The 27,743-nt window shown below is 37.7% G+C and overlaps 6 protein-coding genes across 13 annotated transcripts; 3 read left to right on the forward strand and 3 right to left on the reverse strand.

The window, feature by feature from the left end:
• The first annotated feature begins 3,028 nt into the window (after window positions 1-3,028).
• Window positions 3,029-5,666, forward strand: LOC106389639 (heat shock protein 90-2-like). The gene is made up of 2 exons (XM_013829966.3): window positions 3,029-3,365; window positions 3,498-5,666. Exons 1-2 carry the CDS (start codon window positions 3,243-3,245, stop codon window positions 5,463-5,465), a joined length of 2,091 nt encoding a protein of 696 aa, XP_013685420.2. The 5' UTR covers window positions 3,029-3,242; the 3' UTR covers window positions 5,466-5,666.
• An 89-nt stretch (window positions 5,667-5,755) lies between these two features.
• Window positions 5,756-8,253, reverse strand: LOC106380868 (calcineurin B-like protein 2). Of its 3 annotated transcripts, XM_013829975.3 has the most exons (10): window positions 8,079-8,253; window positions 7,410-7,442; window positions 7,175-7,327; window positions 6,981-7,063; window positions 6,847-6,906; window positions 6,653-6,761; window positions 6,514-6,566; window positions 6,367-6,447; window positions 6,172-6,284; window positions 5,756-6,035 (listed from the first exon to the last, which is right to left on the reverse strand). In XM_013829975.3, the coding sequence occupies exons 3-10, from the start codon at window positions 7,296-7,298 to the stop codon at window positions 5,978-5,980; spliced, it is 681 nt and encodes a 226-aa protein (XP_013685429.2). In that variant the 5' UTR covers window positions 7,299-7,327; window positions 7,410-7,442; window positions 8,079-8,253; the 3' UTR covers window positions 5,756-5,977.
• Window positions 8,254-9,134: 881 nt separating this feature from the next.
• LOC106389679 (ER membrane protein complex subunit 8/9 homolog) lies at window positions 9,135-10,707 on the forward strand. 5 transcript variants are annotated; one of them, XR_002657809.2, is made up of 4 exons: window positions 9,135-9,611; window positions 9,684-9,743; window positions 10,115-10,297; window positions 10,399-10,650. XR_002657809.2 is itself a non-coding variant. In XM_013830005.3 (4 exons), the coding sequence occupies exons 1-4, from the start codon at window positions 9,243-9,245 to the stop codon at window positions 10,427-10,429; spliced, it is 627 nt and encodes a 208-aa protein (XP_013685459.2). In that variant the 5' UTR covers window positions 9,138-9,242; the 3' UTR covers window positions 10,430-10,707. The 5 variants fall into 5 exon arrangements, 1 of the variants encoding a protein (XP_013685459.2); XR_007320817.1 differs by having other exon boundaries at window positions 9,684-9,717; window positions 9,787-10,297; XR_007320818.1 differs by having other exon boundaries at window positions 9,684-9,717.
• Window positions 10,679-14,688, reverse strand: LOC106389663 (oligopeptide transporter 1). Of its 2 annotated transcripts, XM_013829994.3 has the most exons (6): window positions 14,476-14,688; window positions 13,909-14,109; window positions 13,360-13,808; window positions 12,714-12,811; window positions 12,049-12,621; window positions 10,679-11,960 (listed from the first exon to the last, which is right to left on the reverse strand). In XM_013829994.3, the coding sequence occupies exons 2-6, from the start codon at window positions 13,976-13,978 to the stop codon at window positions 10,889-10,891; spliced, it is 2,262 nt and encodes a 753-aa protein (XP_013685448.1). In that variant the 5' UTR covers window positions 13,979-14,109; window positions 14,476-14,688; the 3' UTR covers window positions 10,679-10,888. The 2 variants fall into 2 exon arrangements, with proteins under 2 accessions (XP_013685448.1, XP_048607137.1); XM_048751180.1 differs by lacking the exon at window positions 14,476-14,688 and having other exon boundaries at window positions 13,909-14,172.
• A 5,336-nt stretch (window positions 14,689-20,024) lies between these two features.
• Window positions 20,025-23,751, forward strand: LOC106389706 (25S rRNA (cytosine-C(5))-methyltransferase NOP2A). The gene is made up of 16 exons (XM_013830037.3): window positions 20,025-20,613; window positions 20,684-20,747; window positions 20,823-20,956; window positions 21,033-21,116; window positions 21,202-21,276; window positions 21,352-21,423; window positions 21,507-21,580; window positions 21,761-21,813; window positions 21,925-22,034; window positions 22,179-22,247; window positions 22,332-22,406; window positions 22,510-22,602; window positions 22,697-22,776; window positions 22,871-22,970; window positions 23,103-23,389; window positions 23,505-23,751. Exons 1-16 carry the CDS (start codon window positions 20,074-20,076, stop codon window positions 23,551-23,553), a joined length of 1,959 nt encoding a protein of 652 aa, XP_013685491.1. The 5' UTR covers window positions 20,025-20,073; the 3' UTR covers window positions 23,554-23,751.
• Window positions 23,752-24,657: 906 nt separating this feature from the next.
• On the reverse strand, window positions 24,658-27,307 carry LOC106389719 (heat shock protein 90-2-like). The gene is made up of 2 exons (XM_013830057.3): window positions 26,932-27,307; window positions 24,658-26,773 (listed from the first exon to the last, which is right to left on the reverse strand). The coding sequence occupies exons 1-2, from the start codon at window positions 27,052-27,054 to the stop codon at window positions 24,803-24,805; spliced, it is 2,094 nt and encodes a 697-aa protein (XP_013685511.2). The 5' UTR covers window positions 27,055-27,307; the 3' UTR covers window positions 24,658-24,802.
• Between the last annotated feature and the right edge of the window lie 436 nt (window positions 27,308-27,743).

A 27,743-nucleotide genomic window follows, 5' to 3' on the forward strand; every position in this document is an offset into this window, starting at 1 on the left:
TCTTCCATTATAGATATGGAGGTTTTCCTCCCAAAAAAATCATCAGTTCATTTCTCTTAATAAACAACACAAAAAAATGATTAAATTTTTTTGTTAAGCTCATCGTTGTACTTGACGGATTGTGATAGAAAGTGATAAAAAACAGAAAAAATGAGATGAAAAACAGAATAAACAGAGAAGAAGAGAAAAGAGAAAGACGATATAATTTTTTTTAGTGAATCTCTTTTTAACAGATCTATTTATCTTTAGCTCATAATAATTTTTAATATTTTGCTGTTGATTTTTCATTACTGTGACTTTCTAAAAGGTTGTTAGCCCTGATCTGAAGGATACAAAAGTTAGTGCAGACACTTATGGATATAGAATCATGTGTGAGTATGCATGATTGTTCTTTTTTTTTTTTTTTGATCTTAACAAATCAAGTGACAAACGAGAGTACAGAGAGATTGAGAGAGTTCACTATCGAAGAGTGTCGAATCGAAGCGTATCGGTTACAAGAGAAATTTCAAAATAAAAAAAAACTCCTAATACTTACAGAAAGACAAGGGGTTGCAAAATCAAGAAAAATATAAGAAATCAAAAATCAAAGAAGATTCTTGGGACTAAATTACACAAAGAAACTTGAGACTCTTCCAAAACAAAAAATTATATTTATTCGGAACAAAGATACGGGATGCTTGAGACTCTTCCAAAACAAAGAAACTTCTTCTCATTCAAATGTTAGTTATCAATATAGCAACATAATTTCGCATATGAATTATTATAGCACTTTTTTTTTTGTAGACAAAATTATAGCACATTAACACATAACATTCTTATACAGTTTTATATCATACTCTTTAACAGACGTACAGGTCTGCAAGTTTTATATCATACTCCATAACAGACGTACAGGTCTGCAACAAGCAAATCCATTCAACATAAAAGACAAAAACCAACCTTGTGCCAAAACTTATAATTCCAAAACTTGGAGGGTATTTCAAACAATCGAACACTAGTATTGTGCCAGCTCGGTGATTTTACATCGGAGCTTCGAAAATCGGTACATGTCAGTTTAATCGAGAAAAAAAAAGAGTTTGTTGCTAAAATGTTACTCCCTCCGTTCGGGAATAGTTGACGTTTTAGTGATTTTTTTTTGTGTCAATATACTTGACGTTTACGGAGTTCAATGCAAATAATGATAAAAGTTGATGTTTCTACACTTGTAATATTAACGTGACTTCTAGCATCTTTAGTCAATCTAAAGCAATTGAAAAGGTTAAAATAGAAATTGTATCACTTTTCTTAATGTTTGTGCAAAGCTGGAAAACGTCAAATAAAAAAATACGGAGGGAGTAACAGTTTTGTGGGCTTAAATTTAGTTATCTGATTTTGTTCAGTTCTGTTACAAAGTTTTGAATTATATGAGACGAGGATACAAATAACTTTGGGGATGATTGGTTGGGTTGTAAGAATTGACTTTAGTTTTAATTTTCATTTAGAACCTTAAATACTACCAATCATATTTTATTTTGGTTTTTAAAGATACAACCAAAAAACTAAAACTACAACAAAACATACAAAAAATGGTTGTAAAAATCTTATTTTCTAAAACTTCATCTCTTTAGCTGTATGAACTTTTAAAACTAAATTCATTAAGGCTCCGAATGGTGAATGCGGTTTGAGTGGTGCAGGACAAGCGGTTCAATTGCGATGCGGTTTTAACAGTTATAAAAATGTATAGATATATAATATATAGAGATTTTTGTTACTGTTGATTGCAGGGCAGGGCGGGATGATAGTCACCATTCGAAACCTAAAGTTAAATAAAAAATAGATTAAATTCTAAAATAAATTTTAAACAATTATAGCCAAACTAATCACCCCTTTTATATTTTTAAATAAAGTTAAGTATGTTCTTTTCTCTCTGTGTTCCTCTTTCTATTTTCTGATATTTTGCAAAATATATGTAATATTTTAGTTTTCAAACCTATGCACATTTAATTTTGTACACTGTTTTGCTTTTCTGTTAGTTTAACTAAAAACAAATGTTGACAAAAAAAACTAAAAAAAATAGAAAATATCTAAAATTAATAAAAGAAAAAACTAAATTGCTAAACCGGGAAAAATCCATTAAATGTTAATTTGTATTAATATACGATGACGTGGATTAACATTAGCAAATAATAGATCTAACAAATAGAGAAGAATCTAAAAAATTGGAGAATCAAGAACCCAAACGACTCTCTCTCTTATCTCTAAAAAATCTTTTAGAGAGAGAGTCGGTTCCCGTTGATCTCCGTCGATGTTCTTTAGTTGACGGGATCTTTTCCGACATCTATCAGCTTCTTTAGTGATGGTTGGTCGGCTTATGACTCTGGGGCTTATCCTTCCCACAAGGTAAAGCCGCCGGCTTCTGTTTCCGGGAAGCGATGTCTCCCTTAGAATCGCTATCGCCGGCTTTCGTCTCCGGGAGGCGATGTCTTGCTTAGAATCGCTTACGCCGGCTTCGGTCCGGATTTATTCCGGCACCGTCCGATCTACGTCTCTGTTTACTTTTGTCCGACTGCCTCTCGATTGGATCCTCCGATGTCTGCTTGTTCATGCAAGATAATTGGAGGTGAAGATGGATTGAAGGCGGTTGATGGATCTTTCCGATTCGTAGATCCGCCAGTTTACGACTCTTCGGTTCGAGCTTCTGTGAAGACTGTTCTTCCTGAACGGTTTCTTCCGTCGTTCGTCTTCGCCGTCGGTGAAGCTCCGTCGCGTCTTCGTTCTGGTTCCGGTGGAAGGATCTGATTCGTGCTCTGACACGTGTTCATTGAGCGTCGGGCGTTCGGACACATAGTGAGCAGCGTGTCTTTTTCCTTCCTCAACGGGTTTCTTCTTATGGGCTTTGGCTCATTGTTTAGTTTTTATGTTGTGGGCCTGTTTGTTGGGCTTTTACTTCGGCCATTTTGGCCTTTTGTTTGTATAGTCTTTGGACTTTGCCTCTTTTGGGCTCTGATCCACTCAATAAATTCCAGATGACAAAAAAAAAAAAAAAAAAAGAAACTCGAAATTAAGAAAAAACATTAGCAAACAAAAGATCCGAGAAAGAGAGAGAAGGATCGAGAAACTGGAAAAAAGAGAAGGGTCGAGAAACACACTCTTATTCTCTCGAGTATATATACATAAGTTCCTCTCCTTCATTACTTCGCATCTAAAATCTTGATAAAATCTCTCTCTGAACGATAATCACAGCAGCAAAGCAAAACAAAACAATGGCAGACGCCGAGACATTCGCATTCCAGGCGGAGATCAACCAATTGCTCTCCTTAATCATCAACACCTTTTACAGCAACAAGGAGATCTTCCTCCGTGAACTCATCAGCAACTCCTCCGATGTACGTCTCTCTCTTGATCGATCTCTATATTAGCTTAGAAGATTAATTGATTAGCGTTACCGATTAATGGATTAGTTCAATTGCTTGTACACGTGTCGATTGTTGATTGGATGTTACTGTGTTGATGAACAGGCGCTGGACAAGATTAGGTTCGAGTCGTTGACGGACAAGAGCAAGCTCGATGGTCAGCCTGAGCTCTTCATCCACATCATCCCCGACAAGGCCAACAACACCTTGACCATCGTCGACAGTGGTGTCGGTATGACCAAGGCTGATCTGGTCAACAACCTCGGGACCATTGCTAGGTCCGGCACCAAGGAGTTCATGGAGGCCTTGGCTGCTGGTGCTGACGTCAGCATGATTGGTCAGTTTGGTGTTGGTTTCTACTCTGCTTACTTGGTTGCTGACAAGGTTGTTGTCACCACCAAGCACAATGACGATGAGCAGTACGTGTGGGAGTCCCAGGCTGGTGGTTCTTTCACCGTTACGAGAGATACCTCTGGGGAGAGTCTTGGCAGGGGTACGAAGATTACTCTTCATCTCAAGGAGGATCAGTTGGAGTATCTCGAGGAGCGGAGGCTTAAGGATTTGGTCAAGAAGCACTCTGAGTTTATCAGCTACCCTATCTCCTTGTGGGTTGAGAAGACTGTTGAGAAGGAGATTTCTGATGATGAGGACGAGGAGGAGAAGAAGGATGAGGAAGGCAAGGTGGAGGAAGTAGATGAGGAGAAAGAGAAGAAGAAGAAGAAGATTAAAGAGGTTTCTCACGAGTGGGAGTTGGTGAACAAGCAGAAGCCTATTTGGATGAGGAAGCCTGAGGAGATCACCAAGGAGGAGTACGCTGCTTTCTACAAGAGTCTCAGCAACGACTGGGAAGAGCATTTGGCTGTGAAGCACTTCTCTGTCGAAGGACAGCTCGAGTTCAAGGCTGTTCTGTTTGTTCCGAAGAGGGCTCCTTTTGATCTCTTTGACACTAAGAAGAAGCCTAACAACATCAAGCTCTACGTCCGTCGTGTCTTCATCATGGACAACTGTGAGGACATCATTCCCGAGTGGCTAGGCTTTGTCAAGGGTATTGTTGATTCCGAGGATCTTCCTCTCAACATCTCGAGAGAGACGTTGCAGCAGAACAAGATCCTTAAGGTCATCCGCAAGAACCTTGTGAAGAAGTGCCTTGAGCTCTTCTTTGAGATTGCTGAGAACAAGGAGGACTACAACAAGTTCTACGAAGCTTTCTCCAAGAATCTGAAGCTCGGTATCCACGAGGACTCTCAGAACAGGACCAAGATTGCTGAGTTGCTCCGTTACCACTCCACCAAGAGCGGTGATGAACTGACGAGTCTCAAGGACTACGTGACGAGGATGAAGGAGGGTCAGAACGATATCTTCTACATCACCGGTGAGAGCAAGAAGGCTGTTGAGAACTCTCCATTCCTTGAGAAGCTCAAGAAGAAGGGGTATGAAGTTCTGTACATGGTTGACGCGATCGACGAGTATGCTATTGGCCAGCTCAAGGAGTTTGAAGGGAAGAAACTTGTGTCTGCAACCAAGGAAGGCTTGAAACTCGACGAGTCTGAGGATGAGAAGAAGAAAAAGGAAGAGCTAAAGGAGAAGTTTGAAGGACTATGCAAAGTGATCAAGGACGTGTTGGGAGACAAAGTGGAGAAGGTTATCGTCTCCGACCGTGTGGTTGACTCACCGTGCTGTCTTGTGACGGGCGAATACGGCTGGACCGCAAACATGGAGAGGATCATGAAAGCGCAGGCTTTGAGAGATAGCAGCATGGCGGGTTACATGTCGAGCAAGAAGACGATGGAGATCAATCCAGAGAATGCGATCATGGAGGAGCTGAGGAAAAGAGCTGAAGCTGATAAGAATGACAAGTCTGTCAAGGATCTCGTTCTTCTCCTCTTTGAGACTGCTCTTCTCACCTCTGGTTTCAGCTTGGACGAGCCCAACACTTTCGGGAACAGGATCCACAGGATGTTGAAGCTTGGATTGAGCATCGATGAAGATGATGCTGTTGAAGGTGATGCAGAGATGCCTCCTCTTGAAGATGACGCTGATGCTGAAGGCAGCAAGATGGAGGAAGTCGATTAAAAAGTTGAATAAGGGTTGCAGTTAATAATGGTTTTTTTTTACTTTTCTGTTTGTTTTTATCGTTTGGAACTATTGTCTCAGAGTTTTCTCTGTTCTTCTAGAGAGTATTATTAATGGTTTCTCGGAAGTAAGTGGTGTTATGTTTTGATGTTTTGCTTAAAGATGTGTTTTTCCTAGCAATTCTAGACTGTCTGTTGACCATCGTTGCTTCTTGGCTTCGTTCAAATTCCGATTCATCAAATGACAAAAGACAAGATTTGAAGCAAACACCCTATACTTGGTTGGATCAATTAAGTTGAAAACTTTACAGATCATATACCAAGATGCATAAGTTGTACCTACAAACAGGTCTGATCAAAGATGCAGAATCGAAAAGAAAGATTGGATTCACACAAAAAAATCCATAGAAATTTCATTTTGTGTTTTGCTTCACATCAAATAACTCGATGAAACAAATGAACAAGAAAAAAAACATAGAAAATATCGATGCTTGCTGTTTTTCTTTCTCATCTTCAGGTATCTTCAACCTGAGAGTGGAACACAAAGCTTGGAAACGTAGTCGTGATATCCCTGCAAGTAAAAGACACAACAAGATCACCACCTTTGTTTACTACAATATATCATCCAGAAAGAAAAAGAAACCAGAGAAGCACTTGTTTTATATACTAGATCCAATCCTGGTTTACATAAATAGATAGAGACTCACTTGAGATACTGAAGAGTCATGTTCTTGAGCAGGCTGGGATGTCTAAGAACGAGGCTTCTCCACTCTTCCTTATCAATCTTCCCATCATGTTTTGTGTCTGCTTCTTCAAACGTCTGCACAATCAAATATTCAGGAGAATTAAATTTCAATGAAAATGACATTGGTTGAAGAGGAAAAAATAGGTAACTGAATAACCTTGTCGATTATATCCTCAATGACAGTATCCTTCAAGTTCATTCCAGATTCAGCAAGCGTAGCCACAACCATTTGTTTCAGCTGTGACACAATGTCAGTGAGGATGATGATAAACTGCAGTCTTATTTGATGCTATTGAAACTTTACCTCTTGCCGTTCGATGAACCCTTGCTGCTTAAGATCATATAGCTGAAATGAAACTGCATAAACAACGTATAAGTACCATGAATCTGAAACCAAATCAATGGGGATATGTTTTTTTTTCAACAAGCTATTAGGGACGTACAGTGGATTTTGTCATCTATAGGTGCATTAGGGTGAAAGACAGAGAGAGCACGAGCAAACTCCTCAAACCCTAGTATTCCATTGTGCTTTGTATCAAACAAATCGAAAACCTACAAAAACCAAATCACATCAGAGCATTACTTTTTAACTTGATCTATACGAAAACACTAATGAGGATGAAGAAAGAAGCATTACCCGATCTGCAAACAAGCTCTCTTTTTTGTTTGTCTTAAACAAAGCCAACTGAAACTCTTCCTGATACAAAGAAGAGATGTGTAAGCTACAAGTAACTAAAGAATGATGAAAAGGATCACACAAGCAAGCTATACCTTGTTGATTAGTCCATCGTCAATCACAGCACTGCTGATTTTCTTGAACAGCTCATAAAGAGCTTCTATTTCACTCACACTAACTGCATCAGAAACAAATTCAAGAATGATTATCATTCCTCTAATGATATTTTTATAGAATCGTATTTAAAAAAAAAGGAAAAAAAAAGAATAGAGAAGATGATGTGGCATACAAACAGTGTCTCTGGCAAGCAATTCAGGGTCACCAAGGCCACCAGGTTGTTTATACAAATCAAGATCAAAACACCCTAAAACAGAGGTGCATAAATGCTTGAAACCGTCTATGCACTGCGCCATGATTTAATGCAAATCAAAACTCTTCATGCCTGCAAAATAAATAAAAAGAAAATAAAAAGTTTTGCCAAGTGAAAAGCATAAACATATGAAGAGATATAAAAGAATAATCACCTGTACACCATTTTCTAATATGTCTGAGTTTATCTGGAATATTTAAAAAAAAAAAAGCAAATGAGAAGAAATCAGTCTGAGTATTATGTAGTTAAGACAGGAGGATGAGACAAAGAATGTTGTATAATTCTCAAAGTACAATAAGAAAGGGAACAAGACATTGCTTGCAAACTAGAAACTCGAGTCACTTTGTCATAATTACTTTATGTCCACATAAACAAAAACCAAAGCAATCGTTGAGAACGGTAAAGAAAATAATAATGCCAAGTCTCAAAAGTGTAATCCCCTCCCCCACTCAAGCAAAAGCATTAACCAAGTTTTTTTTTGTTTTTTTTATCTTCCTTAAACATCACAATAACGGAACAGAGTTGAAGAGTTAAACCGAAAAATAAAATAAAAATGAATAAATAGTAATCGAAAAAACAATTGCGATAGCTGGTAAGAGATTCATAAAAGAAATCGAATTATACAATTCATATGGATTCAATCGAAGCATGTCGTAACTTAAAAGCTATATCGATCCCAACAAAAAGAATCGATCTATATCCCAGAATTATTCCGATTAGCATTTACATCCCAAAACTGATTCAGAGATAGAATCACGTTATGTAACTTAATAACAGTAGATGAAATGAAAATTTTAAAAAAGATTAAGAGATGAAAATTTACTGATTCAGATGCTTTGATCGATTCCCAATCTCAAGGCGACTGGAAGGTGGAGATTGGTAAAGGTGGAGGGAGACGATTCTGTAAGCAAGAGAAAGTTAAAAAAGAACAAATAAAAACCTGACAAATCTTTTTTTAGCATTAACTAACTTTGTTTTAAAAATTTAATTATGCTGTTGATACAGTTGTTAAGCCACGAAGGAGTGTTTATAAATTTAATCTAAGAAGAAGAAGCCACAACAACATGTCACACGTCGCATTTGTGGAGCATCCTGTTGTGTCACTGCTGAGCTGTATTATACGACTTCGTTCTCAGCCGAGGCTAGATTTGCACTCCTTGTGGAACCGTTTGACTTTGGTAATTCCGGTTAAGTAATAGTCGAGCTGAATTAAACCACCAGAGACTGAATCGAACAGCCCGTATTATCTATTAAACAAGTTTGCGTTGTCTTTCAAATAATGCTGAGCAAAATATCTATAAAATTTGATTTAATTCATTTTTCATTTTGATTCCAACACAAAAATTTAGATATTCATAACTTTACAAGCAAAAACTATAAAGTAATATCCATGGATAACAAATCAAATCCCAAAACTGAAAATGGATATCTAATCCTATCCATGCATATATATATATATATATACATAAATTTAAAAATTATATATACTATGAGTTATATAATTTTTTTTATTAATTAAATTGATTATTTTAATTATATCTAATATTTTAACTTTTATTAAATTTTTATTATCATTTTTATATTATTTATACGGATCGATATTCAATAAAAAAAATAAAACTATTTAGATAATTACAGATCCGATCATGTAATTGATTAATCAGACAAAATAGATCTAATCATAAATACCTCCAAAAATCAAAATATTTAATTCTTCCCCAGCCATGCCAAACTATCCATATGAAGAATTTTGATAATTTCAGAAAATGTAACGTAACGTACTTACTGAAAATTTAATAAAATTGGGAATCCGGTATATGAACCGTGGTCGATCCGAACCCGGTTTAGTGGATCCAGATCCACTGTCGTTAACAAACAACAACAACAACAAAAAAAGTCTGATCTCAGACTTCCCACAATCTCTCTGTTCAAATCCCACCTTACTCCGGCGAGTGGGACTGACTCAGCGAGTCTCCGATCGAGTCAGATGGGGACGGGAACTAACGGCGAGTTGAAGTACGAGATCTCACAGAACGCCTACATCAAACTCGTCCTCCACTCCCTTCGCCACAAGACGGCGGCGGTCAACGGAGTCCTCGTCGGTCGAATCAGCCCCAACGACGAAGGCGTCGTGGAGATCTCCGATTCCGTGCCGCTCTTTCACTCCAACCTCCCCCTCCTTCCTCCTCTCGAAATCTCCCTCATCATGATAGAGCAGCATTACGTGGCTCAAGGTTTGAGTGTTGTTGGCTACTTTCACGCCAACCAGAGGTTCGATGACGTGGAGGTCTCTGGTGTGGCTAAGAACATTGGTGATCACATCTCTCGCTACTTCCCTCACGCACCGATTCTCTTGGTGTGGATCTCTTATTCCTTTACTTTTTCAATCACACCACTAGTGGTTTCTTATTGTTTGCTGTCTTTGTAGTTGAACAACAAGAAGCTTGAAGCCTTGTCACAGGGTAAAGATCGAAGCCCTGTGATGCAGGTTTGTATTTTGATGTTGAGGGCTGTTCGTTTGGTTGCCGCAGGTACCGGCGGCAGCGGCAGCGTCAACATTCTGCGTTAATTTTTGTTCGTTTTGTTGATGTACGTCTGACGCCACGTCCTGCGGCTGACGCCGATAAAACCTACGGTTGCGACATAATCTGCGGCAGCGTCAGCGAAACGAATAACAACTGTCCTCATTGACGCTGCCGCTGACGCTGACGCCGAAACCTGCGGCAACCAAAAACCAAACGAACATGGCTTTAGTCAATTAAGGAACATATATATATTAATGAGCTTTGATATGGGATTTAGATTTACATGTTATTTAATTTTGTTGCATTTTATTCGTTTAGTAATTCTTTATGTTAGTGTGTGTATATTCTAGCTTTGTGTGAGGGATGCTTCCAAGAACTGGAGAGTGGTTGGAGCTGATGGAGGAAGCAAGTTGCTCTTAAAAGAGCCATCCGCCAATGTGGTTTTGTCAGATTACATTTCGTCTGAGAAGTGGAAAGACGTCATAGATTTTGATGAACATCTTGATGATTTGACCAAGTAAGTTAGATACTACACTAGCCATATAAATAAAAGCTACAACCTTTATATGCGCAAGATGGTAATATCTCACTTGTTATTATTATTCACTGTAATTGCAGGGACTGGCTAAACCCTGGACTTTTCAACTGAACACGGGCTTGCAATATAGTTAATTAGAGTTTTGCTTTCATCATCTTCAGTCGAAAAACAAAATATTCTCAGACCCTTCTTGTTTACAGTTTCCTTTAAATCTTGTTCAAGTATTATCCAGAGCTTACAGAACAGAGGTCAGTTTACTTTTAATTGGTCCCATCTTGAACCAAAATTTTATCATTTTAATGATATATTTTGGGGCTTGTTCTCGTGATCGATTTTTCTTTTGTCTCTTTGATCATTTAGTTGGAATGAAAAGCTATGCTTGATTTGTTCTTAAACTTGCAAAGTACATGGTTAAATCCTAAAGAACATGAAACCAAATACAATGCTTTACATTGCCTGAATCGCTTAACTTCTTTGGGACAGGTTCTTTAAACATATAGCGATCAGCAAAACATTTTTAAAAAATATCAACATTAACCCTTTTGAGGCAACACTTGATCTGCATCAGCCTTAAAACACAGGACAGCCTTCAATAACAACACCTTTAGCTGTCGGACAATGCGCTAGAGGGCAATGGTCTGAGTTCTCAAGCCCCCACCAATCAGGTATGCTTATATCATTGTTCTGAAACGCAAAGAATATCAACACTCCCATGATCGCAGTACCTGCATCAAGCGCTGCAGAGAGGATGTAGTTGTGCCTCGCCCACCAACTCTTAAACCTCCTGAAGATGTAGTAGTTGAAGACAACCCCAACGATGGTCCAGGACCAGTAATGCACTGCCTTTGCTTGTGGCATTGGGCTTACCGCTGAGAAGATCAAGGGGATGTGGATAAGTTTGAGCCATTTCTTCTCTGGGAACTTCTTGGATAGGTACCAGAAGGGAACTGGAGCCAAGATACCGATGAGGAAGAACCAGTTCATCCCTGGGTAGATACCTTCTTTGGTAAACATTCTCCTTGGACCGATCACTCCCCATATGATGGATGCGTTGTAGAACACTTCATCTCCAGGACAAGTCCATGGACTACCCACCGGGAGCAAATCAGTGTTGCATATGTTCTCAACAGACGAAATGAGCCACCAGGTTGTTCCGAAGCAGACGGATGATGAAACCACGGTCGCAACAAGCTGGACGATGAACATAGATCTTGGAGGAATCTTCATGTAGTGACCAAGCTTGAAGTCTCCCACAAAGTACAAGGCTTGAGACATACTGATGTATCCGTAGGTCTTGAAAGACACATTGGCTAGTGGCCTTCCCGGGTATAAGTAACCGATGATCAGTTCCGTTATAACGTTAAGACCCATCTGCTGGTTCGTTGTTGCTTGGATGACTCCAATAGGCAATGTGAAGAACATGGCGATGGCGCATGCGAGTACAAGTCCCCACCATGGAAGCTGAAGCTGCTTGTCAAAGCCCTCACAAGCGTAGAGCGCCAAAGCAAAGGAGATGATGAGAACTGCGATGAACCACCATTGAGGTACTGCTTGATAGTTCTTCTTCATCAGTCTTGAATGCACATCTCCGAACTTGTCCTTGGTTGCTGTCGTTGCCTTCTTCCACATTCCCCATATAAACCTTGAGAATACAAACAACACACAAAAGAAGCTTAGAGAGAGAGTTATCATCATATCATGTATTCATAAGATGTATAAAGATCACTTACTTTCCATCATAGAGGGCGACATGAGAGATGGTGGCGAAAAGAGAACCAAAGCTGAGTCCATAAAGCAAAGCAAACATCACACTCAAGTAAAGCTTGCTGTAGTCATTGTAAGCATCAAGGTTGATATCAAAGTCCTTCTCGTTGAGGATGCGTGTAATGTTATAGGAGTGTCCAGTCTGATCAAAGGTCTTGGAGGTATAGAAGGGAAACTTCTGCGCATCGTAAGCATTAGACCAGTAAAAGATAGGCAGAACAATGTACAAGAAGATGAAGAATCCGGCAAAGAAGTTGGCTATGGCGAAAAACGGAACAGCCAATGGACTGCCTAGGAAACCAGCAACAGTGGACCAGTCAAGACCAAAGGAACCAATGCCTAAGCCCTTGAGCCCCGAACCGAGGATCTGAGCGGTCACAGAGCTTTTCCAAATCCAGCATACGAATGAGATTGCGGAGATGGAAGGGAAGAGGTAGCCAGGGATGATGTAGTAAGCAAAGCTGATGCCGAAGACAACAAGGAAGAACTTTAGTCTCGTTTGTTGTCCTTTTTGTAACTCCTCCTTCTCATGTAAAGCTCTGTTACACAAGTCAAAAATGTTAAATCCGAGTTGAGAGACTTTAGAGACAGAAGAGTCATAAACCAGTGGATGGATGGGTGTGAAACAAACCTAAAGAGTGAGACTTGAACCAGGTTCGACGGCCACCACATGTAAGGAGATTCCACGAGGAACTTCCTGAAGATTCCAGCCCATCCATATCCCAACAACTGCATGAAAATGATTGTCAAAGATCAAGAACCGTGAAAAAATATTTACCCTAAATATTTTATTTTAAAAATGTATACGTGCGACAAAAGTAATCAAGAAACATAAAGATTGTTTTTTCACCCACGAAAGTAATTTCATTATTTGAACATGCTAAAATATAATATCAAGAAATAAAAACAAAGGGTACTGGTATTTCTCTAAAATCAAATTTCTTCGCTTTTTCACCACAAAAAAAATGTTTTAGTAATAAAATATCTTTGGTATTTTATTAAAAAAAGGTTAAAATAATTTTAATTTTAAAACATGCAAAAACAAGTGTGCTATAATATGGTAGTTCTCTTAAAAACAATTTTCTTTGGTCACCAATAATAAGGAGATGTTTTAAATAATCAAGAAGTATAAAGGTTGTTTTTCATTCATTAAAACCTTAAAGAATATGATTATTAAAAGAAAAATAATTAAATCATAAATATTTCTGTTTTTTTTTTCCTTCTTTTCATTGTTGTATTCAGCAAGAAAAAGAAAAACAGATATGGTCATTTAATACCTGAGTGGTTTGCGTCAGCAACATAGCGGCGGCGACACTGAGTTGACGGTGGTAAAATGCTTTAACAATTGTTATAATACCGGTTGCATAAGCTCCTCCAGCGCCCGTATTAGCAAATATCGAGATGAGAACATGTTCCTTCACATTGAACGGACCAGGGTTAAACGACCACGACCAGTTCGTCCCAGGAAACCCAAATTTCTTTGTCGGAAGCGTCGCAGCCATGAGTTTCCCTAAGGGAAGAGTCACGATCTGAGCCGCAACCGAAGACACCCAAAGCTGGTTCGACCGGAAACTAAAGAACTGGTTAACGAACGCTAGTAATATGCAAGAGAGAAGACCGAGAAACCATGTTCGGAACGTTAGAACCGGTAGTGTTGGATCGTCGGTTATCGGGACGGTTAACCGTACTTCTTCAATGGGACTATCATTCTCCTCCTCTTCTTCTCCTGCACGTCAAATCAAATCCCAAAATCTCTTAACCGGTTAAACCACGGTGATAAGAGCAAGAATCGAAACTAAACCGGAATAAACCGAAATATAAATTACCGTGGATAACGACTTTGGACTCGTGAGGGTTGTCCTCGGAGGGTTTGGGTTCGTGGAAAACGCTCGTCATTGTTTTATCTTCAAGCTTCTTTTTCCCGTCCTTCACGATGGTTTTTTCTTTTGTAGAAACCGAGGTGTCTCCGGCGACGGTGACCGGAACTCTAGTCCTCGATAACCGACCGGAATTTTTAAAAAAGAAGCCTGAAAATTAAAGAACACGACAACGTTTTCTTAGTCCTGTCCAAATGCATCTGTGTATCATTGTTCCCTTCATATATAAACTTAAAGACAACTTAACACCACACGATCTTTTTGTCTTTTTTACCGTTTTACTATAATTAAAGTTGAGGATACCGTAACTAAAGGATCGGTTTTCTCTACCTTTGAATTTATTTTGAAACGGTTATTAATATTCTCTACGCAATAAAGATTTTCTAATTCAGAAACTTGGAATCTTCAGCTTATAGTCAAAGGTAGATTCTAATCCTATGTAGACTAGAATCTAAATCAAAGTATACATCTAGTGAGAAAGCAGGTGGAGATAGACAACACCTTTGGGAAACTTACTTGGGTCAATTCTACTCGTGTCAAGGTATTGGACAAGCCCTAAACCGCGATTACAGACAAGCTCTTAGAGAAAGTTGTGAATAGAGAGCCCTTTGAGAAGATGCATTATATAGGACGAGATGAAAATCTTATCTTACAGGGTATATTTCGCAGTCATTGCAGATTCTCTTTATTTCTATAAATAGATTTCAATATCGTTACGTTTTGATTTGATATTCTATTTTCGTCCAATTGTATGCATGGTTAGTTATAGCGCATTGTCTAGATTCATTGTTAAGTTGCTTTTGCCAGCTCTATCGAGTTTGACTAAAATCATCTTTGGTAAGAAAGTTTGGATCGACCTGGCAGATTTAATTCCCTAACAAATACTAATCTTTTGGTAAAATCAAACTAGTCAACATAATATATGTCACTCCTGAATGTTAGGAGTTTAAAATTCAAATACACTATCAACTAAAACTTTTAGATTATCTAATAGAAATTTTAGATGTTATAAGTTAAATTATATTATAGAAAAATATTCTTTATAAAAATATAGAGTTTAAACTGTCTTAAAATGTACTACGGACATTTAGAACTCTCTAATCATTATTTTTTTTAAATCAAATATATTGCAACAAAAGTGGACGCCACATAGTTAAGGAATAGTGAATTTTAAAAAATTAACTATAGAAGATCCTACGTATGTACATATACACTATATGGAGCTGTCAGCTTATCGTGGACTTGGACTTTGACATGTAATTGGGACATATCTTATCGAGTTAGTCGACATATGTTTTATTACGATTAATAGACTATGACCCGTCCTTTAAAATGATTACTAGATTAAGCGGATATATTTTTTGTTTATTTTTTTTGTAATTATATCTATGTTTAATATTAATTTAATTTGATATAACAGTTTTTAAAAATAAACAAATTATGTAATTGGACCAAACCTTTATTAGTTGAATATGTTTAATAGAATAGACAGAAACTTTTTACAACAGGAGAACCTTAAATTAAATCACTGGAGTGTGTGGAAAACTCTAATTTGTTTCTGTACTACAGTCAGGGGCGGTCCTGGGCACAGCGGACTGAAACACCGGCTTAGGGCCCCCAAATTTTTTTAAAAAATTTACATAAGAAGGGGCCCCTAAATTTGTAAAAAAAATTTTTTTTATAAAACCCTTACTAAATTGTTTTAGGCCCCCAGCATCTCAGGGACGGCCCTGACTACAGTATAATAATATTTGCAGTAACCAAGTAACCACCATCCCATAAACTGAAACTGCGATAGGCAGCATATAATTTATGACAAATTTTTCAATTCATAGACCATCATGAATAAATTTAGTTTCATGAGATGTGTTAGTTATAAATTTACGATCTCAGCAAATCTCAGCAAACTACAACATGTTATTGATATACATGTACGTCTATAGTACTGATGTTAGAAAATTAGAATGAACACTAGCTAATCTCGATATATAGATAAAACACTACATCTTGTTAGGTTAATATATATGAAAAAAGTTAGATAAAACATCAGTATAGATTGGCAACACCGTTTGTCCTTTAAAATTACCACATACGTATTTTGATTTTTAGTAATGTAGAGATTGATTGGTTTAGTAAAAGTATTACATGGATTAAGTAAGAATAGTGGGTAATAGAGATTTTTTCTATCATCATTCAAATATTCTACTTCATGTAGATAGTTTATTTTACTGGAGGTCGATCTTATAAAAAAGGTAGGTTATACAGAGTAAATGTACTTTCTACAGTGTAAAATAAAAAATCAGAAACCAAAACAGAATTCTATGGTATGTATCTATTTTTTTGAAGTAATAATAAACTATGAATTGTTTCTTTTAGAATCAAGCATTAAGGCTTCGAATGGTGACTATCGTCCCGTTCCGCAGTTAACAATAACAAAAATCTCTGCATCCTCTATATACTAAAGCGCAAGTCGCCTGGCCAATCAGGGACTGCCATATGGAAATTTTTTTTTTAAAAATTAAAAACAAATGACATGTGGAAAAGGTATTAAAAACAATAATAATAAAAGATGAAATTTTTCTCTGCATATCCTATTGTTACGTAGTCTAAATTTAAACTACCCACATCCTTTTTTTCTCACAAAAATTCAAGCTACGTAGAATTTTTCTTTTGCCATATTTTCTTTCATCTCCTATATAAATTAATCATCATCCTTCTCATTTCTATAACCAGTTATACTTCACAGATTTTTAAAGTTCCTATAGTCATTTGTCATCATCGACAACCACCTATTTTCAAATGTGAGATTTCTCAAATTTCATATTCTCAGAAATCCTCATCCACAACTTTCTACACATCATCAAGGCATAGAAAGTTTTTTTCATAACATATAAATTTTCTACGTGTCTTTTATCCAGGAGAGGAAGAAGAAGAAGATTGGTACGTAAAGATTCAATCGTCCTTCCCCCATGTGCAGTTTTTATTATTATTCAGAGAAGATAACAAAGCGTTTAAATCGTCATCTGTTTAAAGATATCTGCACATCTACTTTAAAAACAATAAGAAATATTCTGCAACAGTTTTAGCTTTATTTTCTCCAATATTATCCGCTGTAGATACTAATTTAGAGTTTTATATTAATATCAAATTTAGAGTTTTAAAATTGTAAAGCTAGGTGTGTAAAAATTCTTATGTCAAGTAATTTTTAGGTAACTTTTATTCAGAAAATATACTAAGAATGATTATAGATGGACGTAGTCTCGAATAATAAAAAATAATATAAAAGATTATGTAGTGCTGTTTATTTAGTTATATCTAATGTTTATAAATGATGGTAATGGCTTGCCAAATTCCTAACTTCTCCATAATCTAAGACTATTACGACTAAATGACCATAGTAAGCTTGCAATTTTCAAAGCCAGTTGATGAAATATCAATCAATCTTATGATTCACTGATCGTACATGAAATTTATCAAATATAGTCATTTTGATAACCATCTAAATATAATGTAACCAGAGAGTTATGTATTTGAACCAAGATTCCATTATGAGAGATGCTATGAAGTATTTGTGACGTTACGAGATTACAAAACTCGATTTATAATAATTTACTGCGTATGTCTAATTAACCTTAAACATATCTAACTATTTTTAAAAAACAAGGAGTAAGTAACGTAAGAGTTTCGATAAATAATATATCTAAGCATGAGAGCAATGCAGAAGATGCAAATGGTTAATCCTAAAACTTGGGTATCATATGGCCAGAGATTGTCAGGTTTCTACCATTTGACCAACATTTTTTTACTGATCAGGTTTTCGGCACAAACAACTTAATTTCTTGGAGAATAAAAATATAAAGTTATAAATCAAGCAACCCAATTTATAGTCATTAATCTAACTTCAGTTTGTTAATTTGAATCATGTCTTTAATACCATTACGTAAAAGACTTAGAAATATAAGAGATTTGGCCCGTGCGAACGCACAGGAGACACACTAGTATACTATATATCTATACATTTTTATAATTATTAAAACTACCCCGTAGTTGAACCTTATCCCGCACCGCTCAAACCGCAGTCACTAGTACGATTGCGTCGTGCCAGACATCGATATCAACTAATTAAGCGTGTACGCATTAATGAAAATATGTTTTCTCCGATTTGCCAAAATGCTAGAAGATATACGGAGCTTTCATATTTTGGAGATCACGACAATTTGCTTACAACTTCCGTTGAATTGAGGACAGAGGCGATCCTAAATTTTGCATACCCCAGAAAAAAATTTCAAAATATATATTTTAATATTAAAAATATAGTTATGCATTTTTTTTGCTAGAGCAGTTATATATTTTAAGTTGAAAATAAATAACTGATTCACATATATTATTTTTTGTTTGAATATCTATATTGGCATTAGTTTATTATATAACTTTTCGTAGTTTGATATGTTTTATTTTTGATTAAATATGTAAAAAAATACTAATTATAAATATTTATATGTTCTTCAAAATAATGGGCCCTATAAGCCCCACTCTAATGTTTAATGTGTACACATTCATGACCGGCATTGACCGAGGGAGGGAGCGCTTAGTTGACAAATCACAAATCAAATAACAGATTATTGGCAAGTCTGAATAGTATTCCTTTTCTCACTCACAAAATAACAAAAGACATATTGCAACTTGTCAGAAGAAGACGATGAACAAGTTTAATAATTGGAGTATTGGTCCATGCCATGAAAATCCAATTGCGAAGCCAATCGATGAACTTTCTTTATGAAAAAAACACTATGAGTGAATTTCAACTTCTTTGATGTCACATTATCTTGGAACTACATATTCTGAGTTGTCTTCTCACAGTGAGAAAGATGAATCTATAAGGGACATGCAAAAGAGAAAACTGATTAGAAAACCATGCTTATTTTGCAAAAAATTGTAAGGATGCAGCTTTAACTTAAAAAAAAAATGGTTTTCACCAAACCTTTTGGTATAAAACACATTTTGTTGTTTGTTTTGTTTTTGGTTTTTGCAAGTTCAAAAGCTCGCATGTACCAACAAGATACAAACGACTCACTTTTTAATTCGTGGTTCTAGTTGATCTAAAGCTTCTTTTGTTTTTTTCTCACTTTTCCACTGAGCCATCGCAATCAAAGACATACAACAAATTTTAGAGGATTCTGTTTTCTCTGACTCTCTATGTTTATTTTTAAACATTATCTGAATTCGTTGTTTTGTATATAAGAGGATTTTAACAATGTATTTGATATATCCACACTAGATTAAAACTGTGTTTATATGAATGAAAAAGTCACGAACCAGTCATATAATTTACGAACTTAGTTAATAATTAAACAACCGTAGGGAAGTGTACGATTTAAAGCATGGAGTCTGAAGATATCTCAACAACAAAACGGTTTGAAGTTATTGCTTTATTGGTCCCAAAGCAAAAGAATATCAACGCCATGGACAGGTATAATTAAACATGTTATCTCCTGCAGCGGGAGTGTTAGGGACGGATTGCGATGTAACAGATGGATCGTATCCAATGATCTTTTTAAAGAAGAAAGGCATTTACTCACAAGAATTGAGGGCCAAAAGAAAGATCTTATAAGACCAAGAACGAAGTGGAAGAAAGCTAGCGAATCAGCATATCCTACGAATGCGTTAGGAAGCATCGTGTTACTGCTGTCTCTGTTAAATGTTCTTTTTAACATGTTTGATGTATCTTATGTTTCATGTAATATGTTACATTGATTTGAAATTAATAAAGTTAAGATGTTAAAAAAAAAAAAAAACAACCGTAGGATAACAAGTGATTATAATTAGGTTTAACGAAAACAAAACTTAATTTCACTTGAGAAATTATGGTGGATAAGCTAATCAACGGTTGATGACATCACATAGACGTTATCATGCATGGGTAGTCTAGTGTGGTTTGTATCTGATTTGCATAGAGAGGAAAGTCAATGAGTGATAAGATTATCAAAATGGGCCTAACAGTATCTGGATCAAAGCCCATTAATACAATACACTACACTCCACAAACACTAAGCAGTTGCCTTTCTACTACTAGTGTGTTAAGCCGCGAGAAAAACCCTAATTCAAACCGTTGCAATGGTTCTCACTCGCAGCAGCAAGAAGGCGCCGAAACCTCAAACCCCTCCGGTGAAGAACCTCTCGAAAGCTCAGACGCCTCCGCTATCGAAGGCGGAGAAACCACAGACTCTGACATTGAAGAAAGGAGCCAAGTCTCAGAAGAAACCTCCATTGAAGAAGCAGAAGAAGGATGTTATTGTTGTGGAGGAGGAAGATGACGACGAAGAGGTTTCCGATGTAGAATCAGAAGAGATAGATGAATCCGACGATGGAGAGAAAGGCTCTAACGGATTCTTCTCTGACGACGACGGAGATGAAAACGATGACGGCGAAGAGCTCTTGGGTGATGACTTTCTGGATGGTAGTGGCGACGACGAAGAGGAGGTTTTGAGCTCTGATTCTGATTCGGACTCGGATGAAGACGATATTCAGAAGGAATCTGAAGCTATTGACAGAGCGAAAGCGAAGGAGGAGGAAGATGCTGATGCTGAGCTTCTCGATTTCAACAAGGAAGCTGGACCTGAGGAGCATGAGACATTTCGCCTACCAACTCAAGAGGTACGATCGATTCTTGGTTCCTTTTGGCTTTATGATGCAAGACTTAACTGATGTGTTTGTTATTCTCCAGGAGCTTGAAGAAGAAGCTCGTGGACCACCAGATCTTCCTCTGCTGCAGAGTAGAATCAAAGAGAGTCAGTAACGTTCTCAAAGTTTGTTTCTTTATTACTGTTGAATGTCTGTATAATAGTCATTTCGTAATGTTTCAGTTGTTAGAGCTCTGTCGAATTTTAATGTCTTGAGGCCAAATGGAGCCAGCAGGAAAGAATGCGTTGAACAGCTCAAATCTGATCTTGCTTCTTATTATGGCTATAACAGTTTTCTTATTGGCGCTTTGTTTGAGGTTTACTCTCTTTTCTAATAGTTGAAGTTTGATTTTGAAGTTGCCAATGCTCTTTTCTTATGGATTTCTCTTGCAGCTGTTTCCTCCTGTTGAACTTATGGAAATAATTGAAGCCTTTGAAAAGCAAAGGCCTACATCTATTAGGACAAACACACTTAAGGTGAACTTCGTTCTGCTATCCTTGGTTATTATAGCTTATGTCTTTTGGATTCTGCAACTTAAGCGTGTTGTTTGTTTTGTTTTAGACTCGAAGACGGGATCTTGCTGATGTGCTTTTGAACAGAGGAGTCAATCTAGACCCATTAAGCAAGTGGTCAAAAGTAAGTATTTTGTTTTCTTATACTGTTAGTCATATTTATGATTGTTCCGTAGTTAACATGTCATAAGTATTGTAGGTGGGACTTGTTGTTTATGATTCACAAGTGCCAATCGGTGCCACTCCTGAATATTTGGCTGGTTACTACATGGTTAGTGATATTCTGACCCGTCTGTTCACCATTAATGGTTGATGTAAATTGTTTGCTTAAGTCTGTATGTGGTAAATCTGCAGCTTCAAGGTGCTAGTTCGTTTTTGCCAGTGATGGCCCTTGCCCCTAAAGAGAACGAGCGGATTGTGGATGTAGCGTAAGTTACCATCATCTATTAAATTGTAGACGCAGCTATGCTTTATTCTCGCCTGTGTTGTGTGAACGTGTCATACTTTATGATGTAACTTTCAGCTGGTTGCTTTGAAATAAAAAATCAAATTGAGTGTCTGACTGTTCGTTATGCATTACTTTATAACAAGATTTTTACCCGATGCAGTGCTGCTCCTGGTGGTAAAACAACTTACGTTGCTGCTCTAATGAAAAATACTGGTATGCCTTCATTGAGTTATTGTGCCTCTTATCCCCATATTCAAGTTGATTGTCTTAATGTTTATAATGATTATTTTGGTTTAATTAAGTTTGTTATGATGCTATAATCAGGTTTGATATTTGCGAACGAGATGAAAGTACCTAGGCTCAAGTCGCTAACTGCCAATCTGCATCGCATGGGGGTCACAAATACCATAGTTTGTAACTATGATGGAAGAGAGGTTAGCTTCTTGAGCATTCATTAGTTCATTAACTTCATAGAAAGTCGACATCGTTTAATTTGTGATACCTCTTCACAAAACCTTTAACATCTATATAGTGGCATGTCTGGAATTATAAGATTTGTTTCTTCACTTTGGTTTCAGCTACCCAAGGTGTTAGGTGAGAGATCGGTTGATAGAGTATTGTTGGATGCACCCTGCAGTGGGACTGGGGTAAGAAGCTAAGAGATAAGTTTCTGTTAAGCCATATATAAGCTTTAGATCTTCCTAACTAAATGTTATCTGCTACCACTACAGGTCATTTCAAAAGATGAGTCAGTTAAAACTTCGAAATCTCTAGAGGATATAAAGAGATTTGCTCACTTGCAAAAGGTATGAGCGTACCTTGTTAGAAAAGGTCAAATTTGTCCGAACAAGCGAACTTTATATCCTCAGATAAATGCCAGTTTAACCCCCCTTTTTTTTAATCATGCAGCAACTTTTACTAGCTGCTATTGATTTGGTGGATGCCACATCCAAAACTGGTGGATATATTGTTTACTCAACATGTTCACTTATGGTTGCTGAGGTTGGTTAATTGATACATTTTGCCCCCCTCATCTGTTTTGGTTGTATCCTAATTTTTTTTTTCCTTTCTCTTGTATGAAAAAAAAATTGAGCAGAACGAAGCCGTAATTGACTATGCCCTGAAAAAGAGGAATGTTCAACTTGTTAAAACTGGACTCGATTTTGGCCAAGACGGGTATTGCACAGATTCTATCTGTAGAGATATGTAATGCACAGATGAGTATTCGACGTCTAACGTCTCGGAATATTTGTCTTTTTGTCTTATTCAGATATAGAAGATTTAGAGAGCACCGGTTTCATCCATCTTTAAAGCAGACTAAACGTTTTTATCCTCATGTACACAACATGGACGGATTCTTTGTGGCAAAGGTAACTCACTTTTTAACTCTGTAAATGATCTCAGCCATGTCCTCCTTTTTTTCATTACCCTAATAGTTGATATAAAGAGATAGATAACCTACATATATATTGATGTTATGCGCTTGTCTTTTTTTTATATAGCTGAAGAAAATGAGCAACATGAAACAATCGTCAGAGGATGATGACGAGGCGGTAGAAACTGTAGAACAAGCTGATGTGTCTAGTGATGATGATGAAGAAGCTGAGGCGATGGAAGAGATGGAGAAGCTTTCTGTTCCCAGTAAGCAACCCAAGGAAAACAAGGAGAGACTTGCAAAGTCAAAGGAGAAGAAGAAAGGCAAAAAAGATGGGAAGTCAAAATCTAAAAATGTTGAGAGGAAGCCAAAGAAGAAGAGATCTGATTGGAAGAAGGAAATTGCTCAAGCTAGGTAAAAAAAAAGGATTTCTCACCTCTTATGAAAATACATCTACTGAAAGAATAAAACGCTTTTCGGCAGTCTTCCATTTCTTGCTTGACATTGTTTGAATAAACCGCATTTGCAGGGAAGAGAAACGAAGAGCCATGAGGGAGAACTCGAAGGGGAAGCAATGATTCAGCGGTAATGCATCAAACACTATCATCTATGCTCATGGGGAGGTCCAAGGAGGTGCCGATGCTTGGTTTCTTTTTTATTCATTCACGAACTATTTTGTGTAACATTAAATTATGAAAACCAAAGAGTGACAGTCTTATCTGTCCAAAAGTTTTGTTTCAAAAATGTCTTTTAGAGTGAAGTTGAGTTGAGCCAAATCGCTAGTGGAGACATTCAGCTTGACTATTAATTAACCGGAAATAAAAACCAAGCCTAGCGTTAAACGGTTTCGTGAGGAGGGCCAACGTAGGATTGGCTAAAACGGTTGTAGAGCAAATTTATATCTGTTGATACAACTTGTGTTAAGGGGATTTGCTTAGAAACGATGATAGAGACTTTTCAGAAGTGATGTTGACTTCCTACCTTCTGTAGTAATATTCGATCTGTAGTTTGCGGAAAGGAAGATGAGATGAGGAGAGGATGACAAGTTGACACAACCAATACTTGACCACATGACACCATACCTCAAGACATTAATAACAGATTCAAAAGATCATGGATTAACAGAGAAATTAGAGACCTGGAGTTTAAGCTCAATAGAGAAAAACACTGACACTAAAACAGTCATCAAAACAGTACCAACCACCATCAAAAATAAAGTTACATAGCGCGAAACAATCATCCAATAACGCCTCTGCATAAATCGCTTCTTTATTTCGATTTATTTCTGTTAACAATGGTTTCAGAAACAACATGGAACACAATCAATCCCAAGTACCAAGAACATAATAGAAAGAAAGTTTAAACAATCAAAAATAACAGTCCATTGACAAATAACATTGACCCAAACATTAAGGTATACAACTTTCTCGTTCTGAATCAAACGACTGCTACTTGTCTAAGCAAAGTGGCGTGTAACAACAGTTCAAACACTCCGGAACTGCTAAATTAATAAGAACGGTTCGTACTAGCAACTATCATCACTTCTAACCAGCAAAAAATATAATCAAAATCAGGATACTAGTCGAGTTGCCAGAAGTAAAGTATCTTACTTGAAGCAAAACAGCATAACACCACTTAGTTCTTAGAAACCGCTAATATAATAGTTCCAAACGAAACAGAAGAGTCAAGAGAAAACCTTTATTAACTACAAGTCTGCAACCGTTATTCAACTTGAAGCAAAACAGCATAACATAACACCACTTAACAGTTCCAAACGATAAAAACAAACAGAAAACTCAAGAAAAAACCATTGTTAACCACAACTTTTTAATCAACTTCTTCCATCTTGCTACCTTCGGCATCAGCGTCATCTTCAAGCGGAGGCATCTCTGCATCAGCTTCAACAGCATCATCTTCATCAATGCTCAGTCCAAGCTTCAACATCCTGTGGATCCTGTTCCCGAAAGTGTTGGGCTCGTCCAAGCTGAAACCAGAGGTGAGAAGAGCAGTTTCAAAGAGTAGAAGAACGAGATCCTTGACAGACTTGTCATTCTTATCAGCTTCAGCTCTCTTCCTCAGCTCCTCCATGATCGCATTCTCTGGATTAATCTCCATCGTCTTCTTGCTCGACATGTAACCCGCCATGCTGCTATCTCTCAAAGCCTGCGCTTTCATGATCCTCTCCATGTTTGCGGTCCAGCCGTATTCGCCCGTCACAAGACAGCACGGTGAGTCAACCACACGGTCGGAGACGATAACCTTCTCCACTTTGTCTCCCAACACGTCCTTGATCACTTTGCACAATCCTTCAAATTTCTCCTTTAGCTCTTCCTTTTTCTTCTTCTCGTCCTCAGACTCGTCAAGTTTCAAACCTTCCTTGGTTGCAGACACAAGCTTCTTTCCTTCAAACTCCTTGAGCTGGCCAATAGCATACTCGTCTATCGCATCAACCATGTACAGAACTTCATAACCTTTCTTCTTCAGCTTCTCAAGGAACGGAGAGTTCTCAACAGCCTTCTTGCTCTCACCGGTGATGTAGAAGATATCGTTCTGACCTTCCTTCATCCTCGTCACGTAGTCCTTGAGACTCGTCAACTCATCGCCGCTCTTGGTGGAGTGGTAACGGAGCAACTCAGCAATCTTGGTCCTGTTCTGAGAGTCCTCGTGGATACCGAGCTTCAGATTCTTGGAGAAAGCTTCGTAGAACTTGTTGTAGTCCTCCTTGTTCTCAGCAATCTCAAAGAAGAGCTCAAGGCACTTCTTCACAAGGTTCTTGCGGATGACCTTAAGGATCTTGTTCTGCTGCAACGTCTCTCTCGAGATGTTGAGAGGAAGATCCTCGGAATCAACAATACCTTTGACAAAGCCTAGCCACTCGGGAATGAGGTCCTCACAGTTGTCCATGATGAAGACACGACGGACGTAGAGCTTGATGTTGTTAGGCTTCTTCTTAGTGTCGAAGAGATCAAAAGGAGCCCTCTTCGGAACAAAGAGAACAGCTTTGAACTCGAGCTGTCCTTCGACAGAGAAGTGCTTGACAGCCAAATGCTCTTCCCAGTCGTTGCTGAGACTCTTGTAGAAAGCAGCGTACTCCTCCTTGGTGATCTCCTCAGGCTTCCTCATCCAAATAGGCTTCTGCTTGTTAACCAACTCCCACTCGTGAGAAACCTCTTTAATCTTCTTCTTCTTCTTCTTCTCTTTCTCCTCATCTACTTCCTCCACCTTGCCTTCCTCATCCTTCTTCTCCTCCTCGTCCTCGTCATCAGAAATCTCCTTCTCAACAGTCTTCTCAACCCACAAGGAGATAGGGTAGCTGATAAACTCAGAGTGCTTCTTGACCAAATCCTTAAGCCTCCGCTCCTCGAGATACTCCAACTGATCCTCCTTGAGATGAAGCGTTATCTTCGTACCCCTGCCAAGACTCTCCCCAGAGGTATCTCTCGTAACGGTGAAAGAACCACCAGCCTGAGACTCCCACACGTACTGCTCATCATCGTTGTGCTTGGTGGTGACAACAACCTTGTCGGCAACCAAGTAAGCAGAGTAGAAACCAACACCAAACTGACCAATCATGCTGACGTCAGCACCAGCAGCCAAGGCCTCCATGAACTCCTTGGTGCCGGACCTAGCAATGGTCCCGAGGTTGTTGACCAGATCAGCCTTGGTCATACCGACACCACTGTCGACGATGGTCAAGGTGTTGTTGGCCTTGTCGGGGATGATGTGGATGAAGAGCTCAGGCTGACCATCGAGCTTGCTCTTGTCCGTCAACGACTCGAACCTTATCTTGTCCAACGCCTGTTCATCAACACAGTAACATCCAATCAACAATTGACACGTGTACAAGCAATTGAACTAATCCATTTATCGGTATAGAGAAGAGTAACGCTAATCAATTAATCGATAAAGAAAGAAGAGTAACGCTAATCAATTAATCAATAGAGAGAGAGACGTACATCGGAGGAGTTGCTGATGAGTTCACGGAGGAAGATCTCCTTGTTGCTGTAAAAGGTGTTGATGATTAAGGAGAGCAATTGGTTGATCTCCGCCTGGAATGCGAATGTCTCGGCGTCTGCCATTGTTTTGTTTTGCTTTGCTTTGCTGCTGTGATTATCGTTCCGAGAGAGAGAGAGAGATCTAGGGTTTTATCAAGATTTTAGATGCCAAGTAATGAAGGAGAGGAAGTTATGTATATATACTCGAGAGAATAAGAGTGTGTTTCTCGACCCTTCTCTTTTTTTGGGCAACTCTAGATCCTTCTCTTATTTCCATTTTCTGGATCCTTCTCTCTCTCTCTGATCTTTTGTTTGCTAATTAAATGTTAAACATTCGGATCCACACACATCATCATATTTGAAAACAAAATATACTGAAATTAACATTTCTGTGTAATTTTTCTTTTGATTGACGTGAATTTTTTTGGCTTAACAATTTACTATTTCTTTTTACTTGTTTCTTTTTTGTTATTTTTCTAGTTTGTAAAACTAACCCAAAACTGTCTTTCCCAAATACAAAAATTAATGTGCATTATTTTGTAAACTAGGTGTTACATATTTTTGGTTTATAAATAGTTACCACGGTATCTCTCAGCTTTGCATACTTAAGGGGTAGGGGTGGACTTTCGGGTTCGGTTCTATTCGGATTTTAAGTTTTCGGGTTTAAGGATTTCAACCTCATTCGGGTATTTTTAAATTTAGGTTCGGATTCGGTTCGGATTCAGATTACCTATTTAAATTATTTTTAAAATTTTAATATTCATTATATGTTT

The sequence above is a fragment of the Brassica napus genome, chromosome A2 (assembly GCF_020379485.1).
Source record: "Brassica napus cultivar Da-Ae chromosome A2, Da-Ae, whole genome shotgun sequence".
Taxonomy (NCBI): domain Eukaryota; kingdom Viridiplantae; phylum Streptophyta; class Magnoliopsida; order Brassicales; family Brassicaceae; genus Brassica; species Brassica napus.